Source organism: Cheilinus undulatus, linkage group 15 (genome assembly GCF_018320785.1).
Source record: "Cheilinus undulatus linkage group 15, ASM1832078v1, whole genome shotgun sequence".
Taxonomy (NCBI): domain Eukaryota; kingdom Metazoa; phylum Chordata; class Actinopteri; order Labriformes; family Labridae; genus Cheilinus; species Cheilinus undulatus.
This window is the reverse complement of record NC_054879.1, coordinates 32,658,739-32,682,712: the sequence shown is the minus strand read 5'-3', so window position 1 is coordinate 32,682,712 and position 23,974 is coordinate 32,658,739. Positions and strand designations below refer to the sequence as shown.

The 23,974-nt window shown below is 39.3% G+C and overlaps 1 protein-coding gene across 2 annotated transcripts in view; it reads right to left on the bottom strand.

The window, feature by feature from the left end:
- Positions 1-23,974, bottom strand: part of nalcn (sodium leak channel, non-selective) — a 151,046-nt gene that overhangs the window by 42,962 nt on the left and 84,110 nt on the right. For both annotated transcript variants that reach the window (XM_041807727.1, XM_041807728.1), the window contains exons 16-17: positions 22,142-22,279; positions 21,576-21,650 (exon numbers count right to left, since the gene is read on the bottom strand). In XM_041807727.1, the coding sequence (XP_041663661.1) occupies positions 21,576-21,650; positions 22,142-22,279 (213 nt within the window). The remainder of the gene's footprint in view (positions 1-21,575; positions 21,651-22,141; positions 22,280-23,974) is intronic.

Sequence of the window (23,974 nt, the reverse complement as noted above, 5' to 3'; positions counted from 1 at the left end):
CGACTTCATGCTAATATAATGATTCTAATAAATCTCACAGAACCTGCATAGCTCTGAAATACCACTGTGGCAAGAATACATACATATTTTTAATATTTAAAACCTTTATTGATAACTGAATCTGCATGAAATATAATATCAAATCAATGAATTTGCTGGGGCACAGAATGTTTCTAGCCCTACAAAAAGCTAAGTAACTGTAAACAATTAAGATTCAAAATGTCTTGAACTGAGGGTTAATGAGTAATCTTGAATCTGAATAAATAATAATAAAAAAAACATCCTTGAAGTATAAAATGGGAATAACAGATTTCTGACACTGCAAGTATAAGCTCTGTGCTAGCATCCCACAGTTGTTTTTTGCTAGCATGACATGCTAATGAGAATAAATGGACCAATCAGAGTCATTTGAGGAGAACAAACTGGACTGCAGTGGTATTGTAATATTTATAATTTTTTTTTTTTTATTTTGATCAGCATTACCTTTTCAGCAACAAACTCCATGTTTTATGTATTACTGCATTGGTAAAATGTAGCCAAAATGAAACCCCAGTCTTCTTGAAAAATATTTCAACTTCTTTTTTAAAGCCCACTGAACTGACACAACAAAAACTGGAGCATTGAAATCTCAGTGTTAAAATTTCAGATCTTATTTTAACACCCAAAGTATTATTTTAACTCCATGCTTTGTGAAATGGTCTTCAGTGTTGGAGTGATTTGATAGTGTTGATCCATGCAGTGTTTGAAAGAGTATGAGTTTTCCCATCATGCACTTAGGGAGCATGTTTCAATGTGTTCAGATGTTGATGTTGAACAAATGTTTTTGATGTTAGACACTTTTGCACCATGAATGAAGTTATCCACCGAGTTAGTGGCTTTCTGATGGTAAAAGTAAGTGGCCAACTAAAGCTAATGTACAAGCTTTCACACAACTATGCTACATGAACTGCTAAACTAAACGTGCGAGTGATAAAATTTCAACATTTTAGAAATTACACTAAGAGTATTGGAAATAAAACAATATGGTGTTAAAGTTACACATCAATGTGTAAATAATCAGCCCTTTGGTTCTGAAAAATTGACACCAAAAGAGAGATAAAATATTAACTGTTGAAAGTGTAAATTTAACTCAGAAACCTTGAGAAAAGTGTTACATTTAACACTTTTCTGAAAGCCAGAAAAGACAACAAAAAAAAAGCAGAGAAAGCACTTAAGGGCATCGTATCACTCCAATAACAAAACAAACTTTTTTTCAGTAAGCTCCACAGTTGATTTGAGCCAGGCCAGGAGGACAAATGTTAGCCCAGAGGCTTGTACTAACGCTTCTGATCCAACATACGTTAATTGTGTTTAATCACATCTAGGGAGAGCCCATTCACTGAGCCTTCAGAGACTAAAGACATTTCTGAACACTCAAATATGCAACTTAGAACATGCTCAGAGGCAGTAAAGGTTCATTATAAACCTCTGTTTACCCTGTATTTTAAGCCAATGTGAGAAGAAAAAACAAGCAAGTCATTTATCAGTACAAAAAAAAACCCAACAGTGAAAATCTTTCACCTCTCTGGTCATTTGTGCATTCAAGCATAGAAAGCACAAGCAATAGTTGTTGACTCAGTATGCCTGTGAAAACTCGTTTTATCTCTAATTCGTGTAAACATGCTGATCATACCAGTAAAAGTGCCTGAGAGGCATGAAGAGAAAAAGTATGAATATCTGTGTGAGTAGCCACCAGAACAATGAGGAACTGATGAGCAGCCGCCTACATAACTGCTGCCCACACTCACCGAGTGCCTGCGGGAGGACACACACAGTCTTCTGCATTTTACCATTCAGACATCCGGGCCTGTCATTCAGCGGCAGCACCAGACAGCAGCTGTGCATGTGTGAGTGTGTCTGTGCAACTGCAGAGCGGTACTTTGTGATTAATCCATCTTTCAGTAAGGTCATTTCTTATGTAAAAAGCAGAAAAAAGGCATTTTAAGTGTAGATGGACATATCAAACCACGTGTGGTCACTGTCACACATGTTGACCTGTTTGCACTCCACATTGCCTCAGCCTTGGTTGGGTTCCCCAGGCCTGAGGGCCAGTCGAGCTGTAACACCCAGGGGTGGTAGAGCTGGGAGTGAGTCAGCGGGGTCGCCCTCTTCTCTCATTAGGTGGTTAATGAGCCGTGCTATGGAGCTGCTGTAAAGCTGCACGGCCTGTAAACCTCTAATAGCTACCCCAAAGCAACTGCACATACAACATCGACCATACATCACAATCAAGAATCATATTTCTGGGTCCATTTGTGTTCAGGTAGTGCATTGTTGGGATATCTGTAGCCATGTGGTTAAAGCTCTTGTCCTTCTTTATCACCCAAAAGGTTTGCTGTTGGGGTTTTTACTTACATACCACTGCAAAGGTTCACTGAATGTTTCCTTGGCTATAGCATTTGCATTCTATGAAATCTATATGGAAAGATTTAGAAGTGTAAACAGAGTTAATGACTCTTTTAATGCTGGTTATTCATATACAGCAGCATTAATGCAGCCTTTTAACACTGCCATATTGCTGCCCTGCTTTGGGGTTTTAGTGCCATGAAAAGGGACGTTAAATCCCCCTTATTCTGCTTGCACTTAAACCGAAAACTGCTTGATAAAATAACATTTATTAATGAGAAAAAAACCTTTGTGCCACAGTGACAGGTGGCCTGAAATCTTTACCTGCCTCAGCCAACATTGCTTTGCGTTTGGCAGGTGGCAGGCGCTAATTTGATTCCCTGAATGGCAGCATGCCTGGCTGGGAACCTTTGTTAGATGTCATTCCCCTTTCATTCAACATGTTCCCTGCCTGTCTCCATTACATGTTCTTTATAAAGTATACAAATGAAAAATAAAGTAACCTTTAAAAAAGGTCTTGCATTTTTTGTGTTGTTGTCAAATGTTTTGACTATTTTTGTACAAAAAATACTTTTAATGCCACTCTTTCTCTTAAATACATGAATAAGTGTGGATATAAACATCTGTGAGGTAGGTTTGTGCTATAATTTGAACAATGAATGAACAAAATAATATTTTCAGTAGGGATGCACGATATTATTTGCAGTATATCGGTATCGGCCGCTATTAGCTTTAAAAGTTAATTATCAGTATCGGCCAATAATAAAATTTATGCCAATCTGTACGGCCGATATTGTGACGTCATAATTAAGTGCACACAATGACGCCGGACGTGCACCAACAACAATTCACTCAACATGTCTGTGGAAGAATTCTGAGGTGTGGGAACAAGACAGCAAAGTAGCTGTTTGCATCGCTTATAAAGTACATGTAATGCTAGGAGCTCGACAAAACACTTTTAACACCACCAGTTTAATTTTGCATCTAAAAAACTGTCAACCTGATAACTACAAGAACTTTCTTAAGATAAAGAATGACAAAACTTTGTGCCAGGGAAAACTGATCAGCAGGAGTTACAAGCTTCAGCAGCTGAGATGGAAGAGGCTCTGCATACAACAGTTGCCTGGGTTCTTCACCAGTCAAAGAGAAAGCCTCTGTTGAAGAAAACTCAAATTAAATCTCCACTAAAGTTCACCTAGAGGCATGTGGGAGACTCCATGGTCAAGGGGAAGAAAGTTCTTTGGTCTGAAGAGACCAAAATGGTGCTTTTTGGCCATCAGACAAAACACTACGTTTGGTGTACACCAAACACTGCATTCCACCACAAATACACCATTCCCACTGTAGAGTACAAAGGTGGCAGCATCATGCTGTGGGGATGCTTCTAGGCAGCTGGTCCTGGGAGGCTTGCAAAAGGTTGAGGGTAAAATGAAAGTGAAACCCAAAACAAAGGACAATTCTGGAGGACAATCTCATTCAGTTTTCAAGAAAGCTATGGCTTGGGACAGTGATAATTTTGACAGCTATTTATAATTTTAGTCCCAGTCTTGTCTTTAGAATAAATTACTTTTAATTTTAGTCACATTTTAATCATGGTAGTGTGTTTTATGCACCCTGCCAAAACTGGGGTCCCTGCAAGAGGGAGAAAAAATACAGATGCATTGTATTTTGTATTTTTGTATACAGATTTACCCACAGTGGAATAATCTCACGGATTTTGAATGTCTGACAAAAGTAAATAACATTTTAGTCTAGTTTTAGTCATCTTGACAAAAAAATAAACTTACTTTTAGAAAGTTTTAGTCATCAAAGATTGATTTTTGGCTACTCTTAGTCTAGTCTTTCTCATGGAAAAAAGCCTGCTGATGAACATTTTTAGTCACAATTTTAGTTGACAAAATTAACACTTGCATGGGAGAAGATTTATTTTAATGCCACTAAATATTGGATGTCAACAAAAAAGTGATAGCATGCTCCCCTTATCAAAATGTTGCAAAAGCATGGCCATCATAACCAGGACTACCCTTACATACCAGGTAAGGAATAATTACTTGCTTATACATGGAACTTTCTTATATTCATTGCTATGAATCCATATATTTGCAAATGCTTCTGTTATGGACAAATCAGGGATCAGCTTTTATTTCCATTTTTGCATAAACATTCAACATCAGTAGGGTGTTTGCCGTAAAACTGAACCAGTCAAGAGGTGGCACCTCATGACTTGTGGCTTTATTGTCACTGATCAGTATCCAGATGAGGCATTTAATTATAACAACATTGAGTCTAAAAGCTTTGAAGACTGCTCAAAGCTCCATTGCCTCCCTCAATTTAGCTTCCTTTCTCTTCTTTCTCTTTTGATTTGCGGTATCTGTTTGCAAAGATGTTACACTCACATTGTGAAATTAAAAAATTACATTTCTGAACAAAATTAATCTGTTATTGCAGCCAAGAGCAAACAATCAAAAAAGTAATTCCACACAGCGATAATGCTCTAACAGTGTAGAACTGTGCCTGGGAGTATGCGAGATATGTATGTGTCTTAAAGCTGGATTTCAAACACAGCAGGGGCACAGGGCCTGGAGTGTTGACCAATCGCAAACTGAAGGTGACATTCAAAAGATAAGAACACATTGTATTAGGATTCTCAGAGGGATAGTACCCTTCTCTTTCCTCTGATTTATGTTTCCTCTTCCCCTTTCTTCTCCTTCACTAAATCCCTAAATAAGACTTTGGTCCATTAAATCACATAAATGGAGGACAGGCTTTTAGTTTAATTCATAAATAATGAAATCCTTGGTAGAAAGCCATAACACAATCACTTTATAACTTATTTGATCAAACTAAATTCTCCTCAACAGAAAGTACATTTGATACTTAGTGCAAATGAAATAGAGAGAGCGGGCAGACTCCTTTTTACCTCCCCTCCTGATTTGTTTATCTTTCCTCCGTCTCTATCGCTCCCTCCATCTCCCCTCCCCCCTCCTCCTCTTCCTGTTTGATCTCCCACAATCAATGCCACATCCACTGACAAATATGGAGCAAAAAGATAGACGCGACTCAACCGCCGACCACACACTGTCACCGCCGCGCTGTCTCTCCACACCAGCTTTGACAAGCCTGACACGCTGGGGGCAGCAATCTGATTACCTCTGTGTCACGTCTCACCATCTGTCTGTGGTGTGTGGGACTCCCCACAGTGTTTCCTTAAGGATGTTCATGTTGCAACCAAGCACCCCCTTGAAAACATGTCGGATAAACTGATAATATATTGGGGATTTGAGAGCGCAGTCATCCATCAAACACTTTCATTGCACAACTGACGCAAACATGGGCCTCTGCTGCACGGGGAGACAGTCATTAACGGACACATTTGTCTGGGGGAGCCATAAATCCTTGAACAACAACAACCATAATTCAAATTTTGCATGTGTGGCTCATGCACTAGATGGCAGTATGGTAAGCTGATACAGGCTATGAAAAGGAGCAGTCTGCTTTGTCATTTGCAGCTTTAACTGAAACAAACACGTCCTGAAAATGTGAGTTTAATATTGAGCATAGCAATAATCCTCAAGTGAGTCCAGAGGAACTTCTTTCCCAAAGGCAAATGTGAGTTGGGTGCAAAAAAGGCAAAGAGCAGAGGATTCTGGGTGCAAACATGAGCTGAGAATGTGGATTGAACACCGTGATATTCAAGATCTTGCTGGAGCTTCTGATTCTTTTACTTATTTTTCAACATACAGTTCATTCAGAAAGAGATAAGATTGCCAAACCCCTGTTGCACCCTGATGCGACAGTTCTTTAAATTCATACCTCTCACTGATCTACACTCAGTACCCCATAATAACAAAGTGAAAACAGAATTGAAGTATTTTTCACACTTATTGAAAGGAAAAAATGAAATATCCTATTGACATAAAGACCCTTTACTCAGTACTTAGTTGAAGCACCTTTACAGCCTCCAGACTTTTTTAAATATGACACAAGCTTTGCACACCCAGATTTGGGATTTCCTGCCATTTTTCTAGCAAATCCTCTCAAGTTCAGTCAGGTTTGATGGGAACCATTGGTGAGAAGACATTTCAGGTCTTGGGATGTTCAATAGGGCTCAACTTAGGTCTCTGGCTGGGCCGCCCTAAGCCACTCCTGTGTTGTCTTGGCTGTTGGTTAAAAACAAACATTGTCAAGTTGAAAGGTGAACTTCCAGCCCAGTCTGAAGTCCTGAGCCCTAGGGAACAGGTTTTCATTGAGGATAGTCTGTAGTTTGCTTCATTGAGCGTTCCCTCAACTCTAACCAGTCTCCCAGTTCCTGTTCCTGAAAAATACCCCACAGCATGATGCTGCCGCCACTGTGCTTCACTGTTGGAATGGTATTGGGCAGGTGAAAGTGGGGCCTGGTTTGAAGTGGAGGCCAAACAGTTCAATCTTGTTTTCATCAGACCAGAGATTCTTGTTTCTTTCAATCTAAGAATCCTTCAGGTACTGTTTTGGAAACTCCAAGTTGGCTTTCATGTGTTTTTTTTTTTTTTTTTTTTTTTTTACTGAGGAGGAGCTTCCATCTAGCCACTCTGCTGTAATGCCCAGATTGTTGGAGGGCTGTAGTAAAGTTTTCCTTCTGGAACATTGTCCCATCCCAACGCAGGATCTCTGGAGCTCAGTCAGAATGACTATCAGGTTTTTGGTCACACATCTACAAAGGCTCTTGTCCCTGATTGCTCAGTTTAGCTGGGCGAGGAGGTCTTGGAAGAGACCACGGTTATACAAATTTTCTGCCTTTTTTATATGCTGCAGTATCACCTTAAAGCACGACAATGACTCATGGCATTCAGTCAAATCTACAAAAGAAGGTAAAAGCTTTTTTGACTGGCCCCCGAATCCTTCTCAAAATTCTTGGGGTGACCGAGAGAGGGCTAGACACAGGAAATAAACTTGTAATCTAACAGGCCTGGGATTGAGTCCAGCCTGAGGCTCCTTTCCACCAAAATATATATATTGAAAGAAATGTATAAAATCAAATGTTCTTTCATAAAGTATTAGTCCAGGGGTCTGCATATAATGCAACCAGTCTTGGTGTTGATGATATATTTTCCATTATGCATCATGATGTGAAAGTAGAGGATTCTGCAGAAGAAGCAATAATTGATGCAGACGGACGCTGCTTGACTATTTCCGCCCGCTGCTGGATCTACCATAAATACTAAAATAATGACCTGTTTACATTTAAATGGCACAGCATTCTTTTTTAAGAATCATTAGGAGTGGTTGACTTTATTGGCGAAGTAGGGCAGTGGACAGAGCTGAAAACAGGGATGAGAGGGTGGGGAATGATATTCGGTGAAAGGGCCACAGGCTGGTCTTGAACGTGTGCTGCTGATGAACACAGGGCACAACATTAACACTCGGCCATGTGTGCCTCATCTTTATGGTACCACCAGTCACATATGACAGTACTCAACCAATCAGCTCGGACACAGAAATGCTCAGGAGTCTGCAGAGGACAGGGTGCTGACAGAAACACAGAGACTAAGACCTCTAAGTATCAGAGCAAAACATGAGGAAGATCTGCCTCAAACAGAGCTTCTGTCACAAATCACTCTGTTACACTACTTTAATGTACCCACCACTACTAGGTTGAGCTATCTGTGGCATCAGTCCTGCCTCGCATGTTCGCTACAGTCAAACAGCTTGTATTAAAACCAGCAATGACAACATTGCAAAAATCCATTTCATGGCAGAACTTAATACCTGTGTGGTTTAAAACATGTTTACCTCCTATGTCTAATTTCTTTTTCTTATTTGTATTTCTCTGGATTTTCACTTGTTTTTGAAGTCCTGCTGTCATTGATCTGTTATTTGTTTGCTCAGCTTCACCATTTAATTACAACTCAGCACGAACAATAGAAACCAGTACACCTCTTTCGCCTACTCTCTCCTGCTAAACAACAACTGCAGGGTGATGGAAGCTGTTTGTGTTTTCTCCCTGTGAAGGGGGACTTAACACCAAGTATGAAATACCAAAGACTTCAGCAAAAGCAAGGGCTTTGATCGTTGGTGAACAAGCTCAATCACCATTCTGTTCAGCTATTCTGCAAAAGACAGTGACTCATCAGGCATACATAAAACTAAAAATCCTCATGATTATTACAGAACCACCAACTAGAAAACTAGATTCACCATGTACTGTGCTCAGGTTTTAAGTCTCTGAAGTCACCACAATTACTTAACATTTGACCTAGTTTTTAAAGATTTATCAAATTTAGACCATCCATGGTGCTAAAACTCTAAGCTGTTATGAGCCACCTGTCTCACGTCAGGGCAGTAGCCCTGGCTAATGGTAACTGCCATAATGCTATACCTAAATGTAAACCATCTCAGTCAACAGATGGCATCTTGTAGTGCACAGTTATCTGGCATTATTTCAACCTAGAAAACTGAGATAAAGTTGCATGAACACTGTGTAAGAGTAAACCTGCATGTAACCAACTGTTTCAAGCAATGTTTAACCAGCATAGGCATTTGATGTGGATGCTAACCTTCAAAAAGAACTGTAGTGCAAGCACTACCACCTGTCAACAAGCAAATTTGGCACTTTTTACCCTTAAATCAAGTGTATAGTGTCAGTTCAGACAGGCTGTGGAGCGGTTGATGTCACAATTAAGATCATCTGAGATCAGCTGATCAGCTACTGCCTTCTTTTGCCTACAAGAAAAGCCTGAGGCAGAAAAAGGAGCAGCAAAAAACCCCAGAGCAGAGCAGGCATTAGTGACAACAGAATGACATTGATTAAGTCAGAAGCAGAATAAAAGAGGAGCTGGGGTGGAGGAAGGTTGCAAAAAGCTGCTTAGCAGAGGGAGCAGCAAAACAAAGCCAGGCTAGAGCAGTTTAAATATGGCAGCATGAGTGCAATTAGGCAATAGCAGGCAAAGAACAACTCAGTTCGCCAGCTGACCTCAATTATATGGCAGCATTTGACTCTGAGCTTGAACTAAATCTATATTCTCAATTCAGAAACAATGGACTGAATATAATAGCAGAAGCCTGAATTATGTAAGCCATTTGGTTACTAAAAGAGGCTTCTGAGCAGACCTTTTTGATGATACAGCTGTAACCTCTGCTGAAACAGTAAATCCAACCATTGTGGTTTATTTGGACTAGTCCTGAAAAGACAAAAGCTCCACAGCAGATAGTTCGGTCCAGTCCTCCTCTCACTGATGGCTTATCCAAGATTGCTTCTGCTAATTAGTCAGGGCAACCCGAGCATTAACAACCAGCTTCGGGAAGAGAGATAGAGCCCTCACTATCAGCTCCAAGCGGTCCATGCCATTCTGCACGATGTGATTCTGTGTTGACTACAATCCAACTTTATTTGAGGATTGGTCAGAGGCAGATTTATCTACGTCCACTACTACTCTGCTCTGCGTAGGCCTTACTCTCTCTGCAGCTGCATTGGTGTTTCAGCCATTTAGCCATATAGTTCCCTTTGTTTCAACCTCTTCATTACTTTCAGCGATGACTCACTCAAAATCCTTCCATGCCGCTGATGATATTAAGCCTTTGGTTAACCAGGAAAACCTCACTCAGATTGAAACTTTCCCTGCATAGTCTCCAGCAGCACAGAGAACACTCAGAGATAGGCTTGGTTTGATGTCATTTGCATCATCCTGCATACATACACAACTTAATTAGCCATGTGCTTGCTGTCTGAGGAGATAAATAACCCCAGCACCACAGGACAGTAGGATTAGGCTACTTTTAATTTATATTAAAGGATTCTCGCAACATACAGTGCTTAACAAATTTATTAGACCACCACCCAAAGTAAGGTTTATGCCACAGCTGCCCTAAATTTACAGCTTTGGTAAAATTGGTAAAACCAAAATCATTTTTTATGTTTCTGCAATGGTTAATACACCAGTATGTAGAACTCTTTAACCCAAATGATATTTTTAATGCTAAAATATAATTATTATTGTTATTCATGAATTTTCAAATTTACTGATTTACAAAAAAACTGAAAAAATAGTAAAGCACATTATCATTTCTTGATTAATATGTCAAATTATAGTTATTTACTTGCATTCCTGAACAGAAAAATTAGTTTTAGTGGTTGAATGTTATGCTTGATTAATTTCTGACCTCTCAGAGAAGCCGGCTCAAATTTGGGTTTAAAAAGGTGAATTCAGTTTGAAATTCCTCATTCCTGTTCAAAATGGTAAAACGTGGAGAGCTCACTGAAAATGAAAGAGTCCGCATTAAAGCACTTCATGATGCTGGATGGTCTCTGAGACAGGTTGTCTAATAAATTTGTTAAGCACTATATCTTCTGGGTTACATAGAATATAATATGCAAGTATTCAGTATTTACTTATCTGGTAATTGGCATGTTTTTTGCGGGACATTTTACCCGGTAATATTTTTATCTGCCTGACATCTGCCCTTAAAACTGACCCATCACCAGCAAATGCCAGTTAACGGAAACTCAGCTTCTGAGTCCAATTTGCTGCCATATTGAAAACACTGTCTCAAACTAACTGTATATAAACCTAGTAACAAGACAAAAAGGTGGAGCTGAGGTGGCTTTTAAGCCTCCTGACAAACAGCTATCATGCTAGCATGTAGTCATACCATCCATGCCCTTAATTATGCATAACTTGGTATCCCTATTTAAACAAAAATGGATAAGTTAGAAAATAACTCAACCCCCTACAGTGTGAGCCAAGAAAGACATTAGCTATTCCAACTAAATTGTTTTTGAAACCATGTTGTAGGTGTTTATTGTTTATGTAAAAACCAACATTTTTACAAAAGGGTGTGTGTGCCCTCTGGTGCTTCTGCAACTAGCCTCTAGTGGACACTCAAGCAACTGCAGTTTTTTGCACTTCTGCATAGGTTTCATTTTTCAACCACTGAGGCTACCACTTGGCAAAAATGCATTTTCCCTCATTTTGAAATGTAATACTATAAAGGAACACTTGTTATTTAAGTTGTAATAAAATCAATTAAAATTTGATCATGAGGACAGTAATGTGTCACTTGTGTTTCCTGGGGGATTTACTGAGGTTTAAGCAGATAACCTTAGAATCACTGGGCCAGTAAATGGCCTATCAATTAAGAAGTAGTGTTTCTGTTTTCTACCTTAAGACAGTCAGAGACGATGCAAATGTTAGTATAAGGGCCCTGGTTTAGCAACATTAAGGGCATCCAGGCAGTTTGAAAACATAACTGTGCCTTTAGAGCAGAGGGTCTCCCAGAATACACCCTCTCTTTCTGCTCAGAGTGTCCGCATATTTTGAAGAAGACAAAGAGAAAATGTCAGAGGTCAGATTAAGAGGTCTCAGAGGTAAACATGAAAAGGATTCAAATGTCTGTTTGTCTGCATCCATTATGTACACAGACTGTGGATGACGCCACAGCAGCTATGCCTTTAGCTCTTCCTCGCTCTGTGCCTGAGCTTTTAACTTGCGCAATTTCCCCAATGTGCCGCTCATGACTCATCTACCTGGCCTCAGGACCTGTTTGATTGCCACATATTTCCACTTTCACACAAATACACACTGAAATGCAAAATATAGTATGCACACACAAATTTATCACCAATAACAATTCATTTTCATACACGCACACACAAACATACACACATTATCGTCATCATCACTGCCCTTAGGGGTAAACACCTCTTTCTATTTGGTTGATATCTACTGGCGCAGGATAAACATTTTCCCTTCTCCTTGCACCTCCTCTGGCTCCTGTGGTGTTGCTCTGTGGGCAGGAATGATTTGTTGGATGGAGATACACCATCGCTCTCTCCCATCACAAAGCCCACCCACCTGTGACACCACGTATGGAGCTGGAGCAGCAACAGCGGATGGAAAAAGTGTTGGTTTGGTTGAACCCTGACATTGTATACATGTGTCTGGGGACAGACAGTTTGTTGTGGTCACTGCCAACAAAGGTTACGGTGCAGGCTAATAGAGAAATGTGCAGTAACAAAAAAAGATGTTTTGAGCAAAGGACAAAGGGTAACAGGAAGAAATAAACATAGATGTCACAAATAACTGAGGCAGTCTATTCAAGCTCCCATGAGGAACTTTATTCTGTGTCAACTGTGGTGCCCCCTGTAGACTAAGTGGTACCTTTAATCTCTTTACTGACTTTGCCCAATACATATGTTAAACGTGTTCAGTATAACGTGGGGTTCAGGAACCCGCGGCTCCAGAGCCGAATGTGTCTCTTTTGCCCCTCCCAAGTGGCGCTCAGCAGTTGTGCCAGAAATTTAATATATATATATATATTTTTTAACATTAAATAAATATTTTTTCTAATGCTATATTGAGGTAGTTTTGTATATCATATCCATAAAATGAGTAGCTCTTTCATTCACTTATAACTTTATTTTTACATATACGTAGGCCTATATCATCAACTTAAATATGCATCATATCATGCCTCTATGGCGCAGCACATATTGGCGATTTCCTGTCTTGGAAAACAAACGTCAGGTGTCACAAATGACACCTGAAGCAGGAGTTTTGTGCTCATCACACAAGTTAAGTTTTGAAGATCTGAAATCTGGTTTAGCAAAGTGAGAGGGGAGTCCAAGTATGAAAATGACGGTCAACTTTGATGTTTCATACTAAACCGGTGCGTATGTCGGACTAAAATAGTATCGGGAGGATGTGAACGGTAATAATCTAAACAACAGCATGAGTCAAACAAACAGGTAAGTTCATGTTTTATTGTTCTTCCAGTCTGTTTCTGTGAAGTCATTTTTATCATCCAGAAGATTGATGAATTTGATGATGATTTAAATATTTTTGGTGTCATGAATATCAGTTACAGTGTACAAGTTTGTATTTGTGTTTTAAAAGATGAGATTGTTGATGTTTCTGCTGAAAATATCATGTGTTAACGTGGAGCTGTCCATGGTGCTGACATGTGTCACTCATAGAGAGGGAGAAAGGCTGTAAACAGCTGATTCTACTCTCTTGTGGATATTTGGAGTGATTATCATGACTGGTCCGGTTTGTCCTTCTGGTTGTATTGTTGATGCGGTCTGTGACCAAGCGATCATGGATGCTATTGTTTACTGGTTGGGCCAAACATGTCTTTCCTTTTGCATTCCTGTATGTGATGTAGTCAGACAGACAGCAACATAAAGAGAGGAGATGGTGTGGAGAAGGTTTCAACTGTAGGTGAACAGGCTACTACAATATCCTACATTAACTCTGTCTGACAGCAGGTGTAATGAGTGTGTGTGGATGAAAGATGTAATGAGTGTGTGTGGATGACAGGTGTAATAAGTGTGTGTGGATGACAGGTGTAACGAGTGTGTGTGGATGAATAAAGAAATAATGATAATGATTATATCAATATCCATACCAATGATTATTTCAATACCACACCATTTAAGGACCCCTACTTTACACCACTCCATGTGACACATGGCTAGGACTTGGTGATTTGAGTCTTGCAAGCAGTGGCTTGGCCATGGAAACCTGTTCATGAAGTTACTGGTGCAGTTTTTGTGCTTCCATTAACGTAAGTGAAAGCTGAGAATTCTCCAGCAGTGGAATTGTTACTTTTACACATCATGTTCCAGTTGTTGACCCTCTGTGCTTTTACATGGTCTTCTGCTTTGTGGCTGAGTTGCCATTGTTCCTAAATGCTTCCACTTTCCAATCAGTATATAACTTACAGTTGACTGTGGATTATCCAGCAAGGAAAATTTCACAAACCATCTTATTGCAAATCCATTACAGTACCACACTTAAAGTTACTGAGCTCTTCAGAATGACCTATTTTGTATCACAAAAGTTTGTAGATGGAGATTGCATGGCTAGGGGCTTGATTTTATACACCTGTGGGAATGGAGTCTGACTGAAACACCTGAATTCAATAATTAACAGGTGTAGCCGATTACTTTTTTCTATACAGTGTACTACAGTGTTGTAGGGGCTGCATAGACTAGATGACTAGTCGACTTTTCTGCTGCTTGAAGTCGACTAGTCACTCATAACAAGATTAGGCATTTACAATGCCAAATGTAAAGCCCTTTTTATTGATTTAGCTGAGGTTTTTGACACTGTAGAACGCAGTTTACTGATAAATGTGCTTCATCACATTTGCATGTCAAACCAAGCAGTGTCACAGTTTGCCAACTATTTGACTGGCAAGGTGTTCAGATGGTTGGATCCACCTCTTCAGTCTTCAGTCAAAATTCAGTCTTAGGATCTATTTTATTCCCTATTTATGTCAATAATCTGTGTGAAAACTTGTCAAATGCCTCCTATTATTTTAAGCAGATTAAAACATTATTTTTGTTGTTAATAACCTTTGCAGGCCTTTGAGTCTTTAATCTGCTATTAGTGTCTGTCGGTCTTCTATGCAGAAACTTAACTTGGTCTTAAATGCTGATAAAACCAAATTCATGGTCAATACAATTTCCAATACAAGTAAGTTACCAAGTAACATCCCATCAGTTTTAATACACAAGGCTTGCCTACTGAGCTAGTCTCAAAAACATAAATATCTGTGTTGTTTTAGTGATCTGAGCAATACTTACCCTTTTAAAGAGCGTTTTAAAGGTGGCCTTAGGTCTTACATGGTTAAATAAAGGCTAAATAACATAAAAAGAAACAATGGACACCAAGAAGATGTCAGGTAAGGCATATAATGTACCACTCTAGAAATCTAGTGACAGTGCTGTAGGTTTTTTTTTTGTTAATTCAATGTTATATACCATATCAACATTTTATTGTTTGCACTCGCACCAAAAAATGTTTGTAAGCTGCCTGTTGTTAGTTATTTAAAACTATTCACTTCTCTTGTACATTCACTCATGCGTTCATCAATGACTAGTTGAAGTCGAGTCGACTTTTATCACATGAAAGTCGACTTTAAAAGTCGTGCAACCCCTACTGTGTCGTGCAACTTTTATCTACCCACCACCATGACTGTTTGTTTGAGCTATGGGTGGCATCAGTTATGCCTCTTTTGTTCTCTAACAGAATTGTTTGAATGGTTGGTAATGGTGCTGCAAAATCCATTTAGGGGCAGAATTGATACCAGTGGTATTGATATCGGGTTACCACCTACCACTAAAGAAACATTTGTAAAGGGGTATGGTTATAGTTAGCTTAGTTAGTGTTTCTAATGCCTTACTTGAGCATTTATAGCTTATGAATTTAAACTTAAGTTAAACTTAAGTTCTGAGTTTTATAAATTTCATACACAGTAGGTGATACTGCTTTATTGATGGTATGTCAACTATTTACTATGCATTATAACAATGCATCATTAAGGCTTGCAAACAGATTCTGTCAAAGGCTGTCAGGCAATACAACCAGGTAACAGGATTTAATATCCATTTCTTCCATGTGCAGGTCAATTCAGGAACAGGTTCATCTGATTTCTAACTATGCCTGTTTTATAGACACTTTCAAACCATGTGTTTAGAGACCAACTCTGACGTCTGCAAATCTATGCAAATAAACACTCTTAAAAATGCAAAGAAAGTGTTAAGGTTGATTATGTTATCAAAGCAGCAGCAACATCAGAGCGCAGAAATCAATCAGTTTTTCCCCCGAAGCGTAAACGTTTTTCAAAGTTTCACATCATCTCTGAGGAGGAACACACCTAGGAGGCTGCTATATGTGATTGCATGATTGGAAGGGGGGGGTTGTCTACCTCCTTTCCCTTCTGTTTTCCTCTGCTGTCTGCCATTCTCCTGTCCAAGGCTTCATTTCATTAAGAATTTTGAGAAAAACTAATTTCACGCAATAAATGCATTATCCTAATCAGCGCTGATGAGTGGAGCATGCGCTGGTTCACACATTCATCTGTGCAATCAAGAAATTTCTACCACTTCTGTGCCCCTGGTTAATAACTATGATGGAGTAAACCCATGTTTCATTAGCTACAACCCTGCTTACACACTTTACAAATTATAAATGACCACTGTTTATTAGCTCACAAACATGAAAACACTTTTTGTGTTGTAAGTCATTTTAACGTCTGCTCCAATGTGATTGCAACAGACAGCTTTATAACAGCCTTACTTTCCAACAGCTCACATCACCCAACATCAAAGCAGGCAGATATTTCAGCACAGCAAGCTACAGCACCGATCTGTGAGCCTTAGTTCTTTTCCTGACGTTTTAAGCCAAGACTCTCAGATGAAAACCACCAAATAAAGACAAATGGTCTGTCCAGGTTGACAGATGCAAGTCGCTCCCCTGCAAGGCTGGACTGCAATCAGCATACAAATGATGACAGATGTTTTTAGCTACATGCCTTATTGATGATGTCATTATCAAATCAGCATCATAGGCAGACACAGCAGGGTCCTGCTGCTTCACAAAGACACAAAAGCCCACACCTGGTTAGGGCAACGATGAAGGAAAAGGAGCTCATACACATGGAGTGACAGGTGGAAATATAAAGCGGTGATGACGACAAGATGACGACCAAAACCTGTTGCCGGGTAACAATTCAAGCCGAACAGCTTCAAAAATGCACCACTGAGAACAGATGCAAGTGATAAAAGAAACAATCATCTGCAGATGAAAGTTGAAATGGTTATATTTGGCTTTGAAATGCTCATAAAAGTGGTATTTTTATGTTGCAGTCTGTCACAAGTGCTTTACTTTCATTCAGTTGTTATCACACTGTTCTATTTTTAGCTCTATGACTCATGGGGTGATGCTATACCTGCCCGCAGCCAAAAAGAGTGTTTGGCCTCTTAGGTGTGTAATATTTTATACGCTATGACTCATGGGTATTTCCCTGTCTATATGCAACTACTGATGCTGCACAAACATACTCACTGGACTGTTTGAAAGACTATTATGCATGAAAGGAAAATGAATCCCCGGCATGGGACAGTGGAACTTTGGCTGACAGAAACACTGTTTATCTATTGTATGCAAGAAATGGCTCATAAGCAAGCCATTGCACCCTAGAGGCACAGTAAGGCAAAGCCTATGTACAAGAGGAGGATGCACAGTACAGTGTGACTATTTAAAGTGAAGCAGATACTTCGAAAGTGCCTTAAAACTACATTTTCTTATAGGTAGATGACAAACTGACCCTACTTCTCATATAATTAAAACCTCAGGAAGCAGTTTTCTGTTTAGTTTATAGGCTAAACCTCTAGTTTAGAGTCTTCTCTTAATAAATCATGCCATTAATTTAGTAAGTAATGTTTTTTTCTTTGGAGCAAAACAATCAAAGAAAACAAGGCATGCTTAAGGTCAGTTGTTCCCAACCATTTTCCTTGGAGCCCCCCCTACATCTACCTAAAAAAGGCATAGACTTCCTGGCGTCATCTAGCTAGATGAGGGAAAAAAGACTTTTGAGGAGTCTTGTACTAAGCTATGAGGCTAGCTAAGCCCGTTTTAATGTATAAAAAGGTCCTCATTTTGTCATAAAAATGCTTTAATTAAAACTGTGATATACTATCAACCTTGTTAACCATTTGGGGTAAACGACTGAGAAAAAAACTATGCCATTCAGGAATGAGCTAGAAATCATTTGGCTTCACTCCCAGGCAGCTGTTGCTCCATCCATCTTAATATAATCAATGGCTGTATACAAGTAACATACTCTGTAAGGACAACAGTATTTGGCCCCACCTGTTTATTACTGAATTCAGGTGTTTCAATCAGGCCCATTGCCGCAGGTATATAAAGTCAAGCACCTAGCCTTGGAGCTTGGGACTGTGGAGCTGTGGAAACATGCTCTGTGGAGTGATGAATCACACTTCTCTGTTTGGCAGACAGATGGGTGGGTCTGGGATTGGCGGATGCTGGGAAAATGTTGCCTGCCTAACTGCGTTGTGCCTACTGTGAAGTTTGGTGGAAAGGAGATAATGGTATGGGGCTGTTTTTCAGGGTTTGGGCTAGATCCCTTATTTCCACTGAACGCCAATCTTAATGCTTCAGCATACCTAGACATTTTGGATGATGCTATGCTTCTATCTGTGTGGAAACAGTTTGGGGGAGGGCCTTTTCTATTCCAACATGACTGTGCCCCAGTGCACAAAGCAGGGACAATCAAGATATGGTTTGGAGTAGAAGACCTTGACTGGTCCTTAAAGAGCCCTGACCTCAACCTCATCGAGCACTTCTGGGATGAACTGCAATAGAGATTGTGAGCCAGGCATCATAAATGCTTTACAGAATGAATTGGCTCAAACTCCTACAGAAATACTAATGGAACTTCTTCCAAAAGAGTAGAGGCTGTTATAGCTGCAGAAGGGGAGCAACACCAAATTAAAGAACATGTATTTGAATACACAGTCCCTGTTGGTGTCATGGTCAAACGGCAGAATACTGTTATTCATACAGTGTATAGACGCATTAAGCTGGGAGATTCATTGTTAAATCTACTCCTGCTTTTACATTTCTTCTAGAAATTAAAATCCTTAACTTAAAGTTACTTTTGGAAACTTACTGTTTATGTTTGGCATATTTATTTCATTCTATACATGTAAGTAGTGTTTCAAAATAAAAATAGAAAATAACTTAATTTTACATATAAATTAGTCACTCATTACAATAGTTTGTCACCCAACCCCAGGCAGTGATTTAAGGCATTTAAAACAACTACTCAGTAATAAGTATGCTTTATGTCGATGGCGTGGCTTGCTTTTTGATTTCATAAAGAGCCATTATGTAATCTGTTTTACAACCAACTTCCTAACAGGAGATATGATAATGTTCTAAAAGTGATTGCAGAAGTAAGATTTTAAGTTAAAACATGGTATTGGCAGCAACTTTCACACATAAAAAGACATACAGTGTATCAAACACAGCTGAAAGAACAATGAACCATTGTCTTTCAAAGTTGTACCATGCAGATTGTTCTTGTCGATCAAAGCTTCACTCACATGTAAATGTTTTTATTCAGTGTGACACGTACGCACCAAACAGGAAAGCTGGCTCACCTGCAAACACACATCTCATATGACTGAAGTCTTTCATGGTTAGCAGAGAAATACAATGGCCTCTAAAAGGAGCTTCCATGTTTGAATAGTTTTCCCAATAAATAGTTCTGACAGACATGAAGCATGACGGTGAAAGGGATGTTGTGGAAAGAATCACAGTCACTTGATACTTTTAATGACGTTATTTCCTCCACAGTAAATCCACAAATCCAGTGTTCTTCATGGCAGTAAATGCACTCATGATGAGCTAATTCTGACACATTAGGCACTAGCTTCCGCTAATTGTATCATCAACAATGTTATCGTATAAATTATTTTCTGCATCCCATCCCACTCTCCTCCAAAACCCATACACAGCCTCCCTTATTTGACTTCACATAATACGGAGGCAAAATCCCAAGATTTGCATGAACAGACTCTTTGAATAGTTTATTCTGCTCCAATTTGTTGTTTCATTATTTCCAATTAATTTGAACACAGCAACTGTCTGTGTGTCCAACCAACTGTGAAGAAGAAAGGATTAAAAATGTCTCGAGGAGGAGAGTACACACGTGGGTTTTGTGTGTCAAACTCTCACTCTAAATTTTGATTGATATCCTCTCCAAACTCTGAACATTCTTTGGAACAAAACAGCTCAACCAACTGAAAAAAACACTTTTTTCTCTACGTGGTCTTCTTAAAAGAGCTTGTCATGAGCACAAGTCACATTAATGACAAATAACAAACATTAGCAGACTGTAAGAAGTCGTTCATCAAACAGCGGGCTAAAATGATTCATCACATGCAGAATAATTGGTTTCTCATCGCTCACAGCCAATGTGTGTATCTTATAGAAAGAATGGTCATGTCATGGCTTCTTTGCAAAATGTTTGCAGGAGCTGTCTCTTGTGGAAGGGTGATCACAATCTATGGTCTATTTATAGTCAGTCTGCGTATCCATGATTGAAGCACCTGTAAAATAGGCAATTTTACAGTCACTGCGCCTAATCACTCAGCTGTGGGTGGGAAATAACCTGCCCAGGCAAGCTGAGACCTGGCAGACAGCTATGAACACACGGTGGATGGGTTTGATGTTAGCATGTGTGTCTGTGTAAATCTGGTAATGTCACTGAGCACTAAATTAATCATGTTATGTGTATACAAACAGAGGCTCAATTTTTAACATATAAAAACAGACATGCAGCAGCTAAATAGACTTGAGATTTTCTGGTATTTAAATGACTCAAAGGGCTTTAATTTTATTTAATTTAAAAGGGCTATTAATCTCTGAATTTTTATATGTAATTGTGATGAATCTCCCTCTACTCTGTTGCAATTTGGAACTTTACTTTTTATAATTTTATGAACTGTTTCTGAAATGACAAGTGGTATAGGGTAAAAGAAATGTTTTGGTCATAAACACCCAAATTTGATGACAAAAATACAATTTCTGGCACATTTAATGCCTCTGTTCCATCAACATACAGCATATTTATATTTATTATAATACATTTTTGTAGGTGTGCTGAGCAGATTCTAAACAGTTTAACAATTTAACAACTAAAAGACAAATAAAGTTGTTTTTTCAAGGGAAGGGCTGTTAAAATAAGGGTTGGCTGCAAGGATTTTTAGGAGGGCAACGGTCCAGATACTAGATTACTGGACTAGTTTTTCACAACAGTAAAGAGTTTATAAAATCCCAGTGAGTCAGATAAAATCAGAGAGGTTCCGTGGGGTCCTACCCTAGGAAATTTAGAAGATCCAACACTGAATTCCCTGAACTTTGGAGAATATTTATGCAACAATTTCTGGGAGAAAATGATAATTATCATTAAAGGTTGGCTAGAAAACAAAGATTGGAGAGGGACATGTCTTAGTCAAATTGCCTTCTAAAATTTAAGACCTGTCCCTGGTAAAAACCTGTTTTTTTAAGACTTGTACAATTTGAGATGATTTAAGACTTTTCAGGGATCTGCAGGAACCCTTTTTGTTGGAACCTTCCATTACAACAGGCAGTAAATAGCTGTTAAATTATACTATAACTGGATGTGGATTGGTCTGCACTTACTGCATTCTATCTGATTGAAATACATTTTTGTGTTTGTTCCAAAGCTCACATGATAACCTTAAATCTTCAAAAGCAATACTTACTGAGTGTTTCTTTTATTTACCGTTTTTAAGTCATAACATAAAAGAAATGTTTTAATTCTTTGATTTTGTTAGATATGTGTATGGATCATCTCGTTACATATCGTAAGCCTCCTACCTGTTTGAGCTTCTTCAAGTCCTCATCCAACTCCAGATTGTCCAGGATGACAGCCACAAAAAGACTGAGCAGAATCTGAAACACAAGGAAAGGAAGTGAGTACAACAGCAGCACATGATAATATAATCACCCTGATGTAAATACGGCTATTTACAAAATACAAAGTCTGCCTCTTAATTGGATTTGTTGCTTGGTCTGTTCTAAAAGACATCCTGTCTGTCTGGGGTGAAGTGTGAGTCATCCTGAGACTGTCCGTGCTGTCTGATGGCTCCCCATATCAAAAGGCTTAAAACTGAAATGTCAGCACTTCTTACGCCTGTGAGTCTGATTAACTGTGATTAGATGTACCACTTGAGAGAACACTGGAGGGACGGGGGCCACTAATTGAATGCATTAAGAAAACAATTAATGTACCCTTTTGCCACTTATTTCCCCAACCTGCTATTCCTGAAATAAAGGAAATGTGAGTTTGAAAAGAATACTGCAGCCAGTGTGTAATAAACTAAACCCCATTAAACTCTTACTATCTTTGACTTATTTGACTTCTATATTTGAAAGTTTCTCACCAGGGTAGCAAACAGATGGTAGAGGATGAAGTAAATAGCGACTACGGGAGCCCACATGTGACCTACAGCCACCAGAGTCTGGTCCATGACATCCACCCAGCCCTCCTGGGTTAGGATCTGGAACATGGACATGAATGCCTACAGGGAGAGAAACAAGGAGTGAGAAAAAAAGTGCGAGACGCAGAGGGCTAGAGGGGGCATATGAGTTCACAAAGTAGAAGCAATGAAGAGAGGGAAAGAAAGGCAGAGGCAGGTAGGAAATTACACAGAGAAGAGAAGACAGACCTGACATTTGGAACATGTTTTTTTCACAGAAGGGTAAATATCACACAACTAGTGTTTATACAACAATGGCAGGAGGAATTGGCTGGGTGGGGCTTAAGCATCCCCTTAAATAGCCTCACACCAGGTTTTTGTAAGGTATTAACAGGGATCTTTTTAATCAATTTTGGGCATCGCTTCCTTAATGCTTTGTGTGTAGACAACTCAGTGTATACTGAAATAAGACTGATGGCCAATAGCTTATACTGCATATGGAAGTGGTCAGGGATGCCTTTATCAGGACTGGATTGGTTGTGTAAACACAAGGCAAACTGGCACATATTAAAGACCATCCTGTCATCTGACATGGTCTGCTGTTTTCTGCTTGTAAACAAAAGCATAGCTTTATTATCTGTCCAATCAGCCTTGCTCTGAGCTATGAGAAGTACAGCTGTTTTTAAAGATCAAGATTTTGTGGCTCAAGTAAGCAATAAAAGCCAGTTATATGTTTTCCAAGCAGCTCATCATTTGGTATTATTTTTCCTGTATATCTTTAACATAACACAGAAATTGAAAAAAGAAGATTGTCTTTCGACAAGGAGAGGCTCAAATTGCTTACTAAAGGCGGCAGCTCTTCAAACTGGCTTGTCTGCTGCGTACGACACGACAACTCTCTTGCAACTTATCATTCTGAAGTGAGTTGCCATTTCAGTCTAACCAACCCCCATAAATTACCAGTGCATATAAAAAGCATTCAACCCAATGGATGTTTTACTATTTCATCATTTTATAATACAGTCATGGTCAATTTAATTTGGCAATCACAGCACTGAATCTGTGAGGATAGGTCTCAGTCTGGCTTGCAGATCTGGACACCATAACTTTACTCCATTCTTCCTTGTGAAATTGCTGAAGCTCTGTCAGGTTGCATGGGGATCAGGCGTGAACAGCCCTTTTCAAGACCAGCCAAAAATTCTCTTTAAGATTAAGGTTTGGGCTTTGACTCAGCCACTCCAGAACACTCCCTTTGTTGATTTTAAACCATTTCTGTGTAGCTTCGCTGTATGCTTTGGGTCATTGTCTTGCTGTAAAATAAATCTTCTCCCAAGTTGAAGTTCTCTTGCAGACTGAATAAGACTGTCCTCCAGAATTTTCCTATATTTTGATGAATTCATTTTACCCTCTACCTTTACAAGGTTTCCAGGGCTGGCTGCTGAGAAGCATCCTCACAGCATGATGCTGCCCCTTCTGTGCTTTACAGTGGGGGTGGCATGTTTGTGGTGATCATAGTGATAGTGTGTGGTGTCTGCCAAACATAGTGGACTCTGATGGACAAAAAGCACTATTTTGGTCTTATCAGATCAGAGAACTGTCTTCCACTTGACCATGGAGCATCCCACATGCCTTTGTTGTACTCTAGTTGAGATTTAATGTGAGTTTTTTTCAACAGTAGCTTTCTCTTTGCTACTCTCCAATAAAGCTTTGACTGGTGAAGAACCTAGGCAACAGTGGTTGTATGCAGAGTCTCTCCCATCTCAGCTGCTGAAGCTTGTAACTCCTTCAGAGTAGACA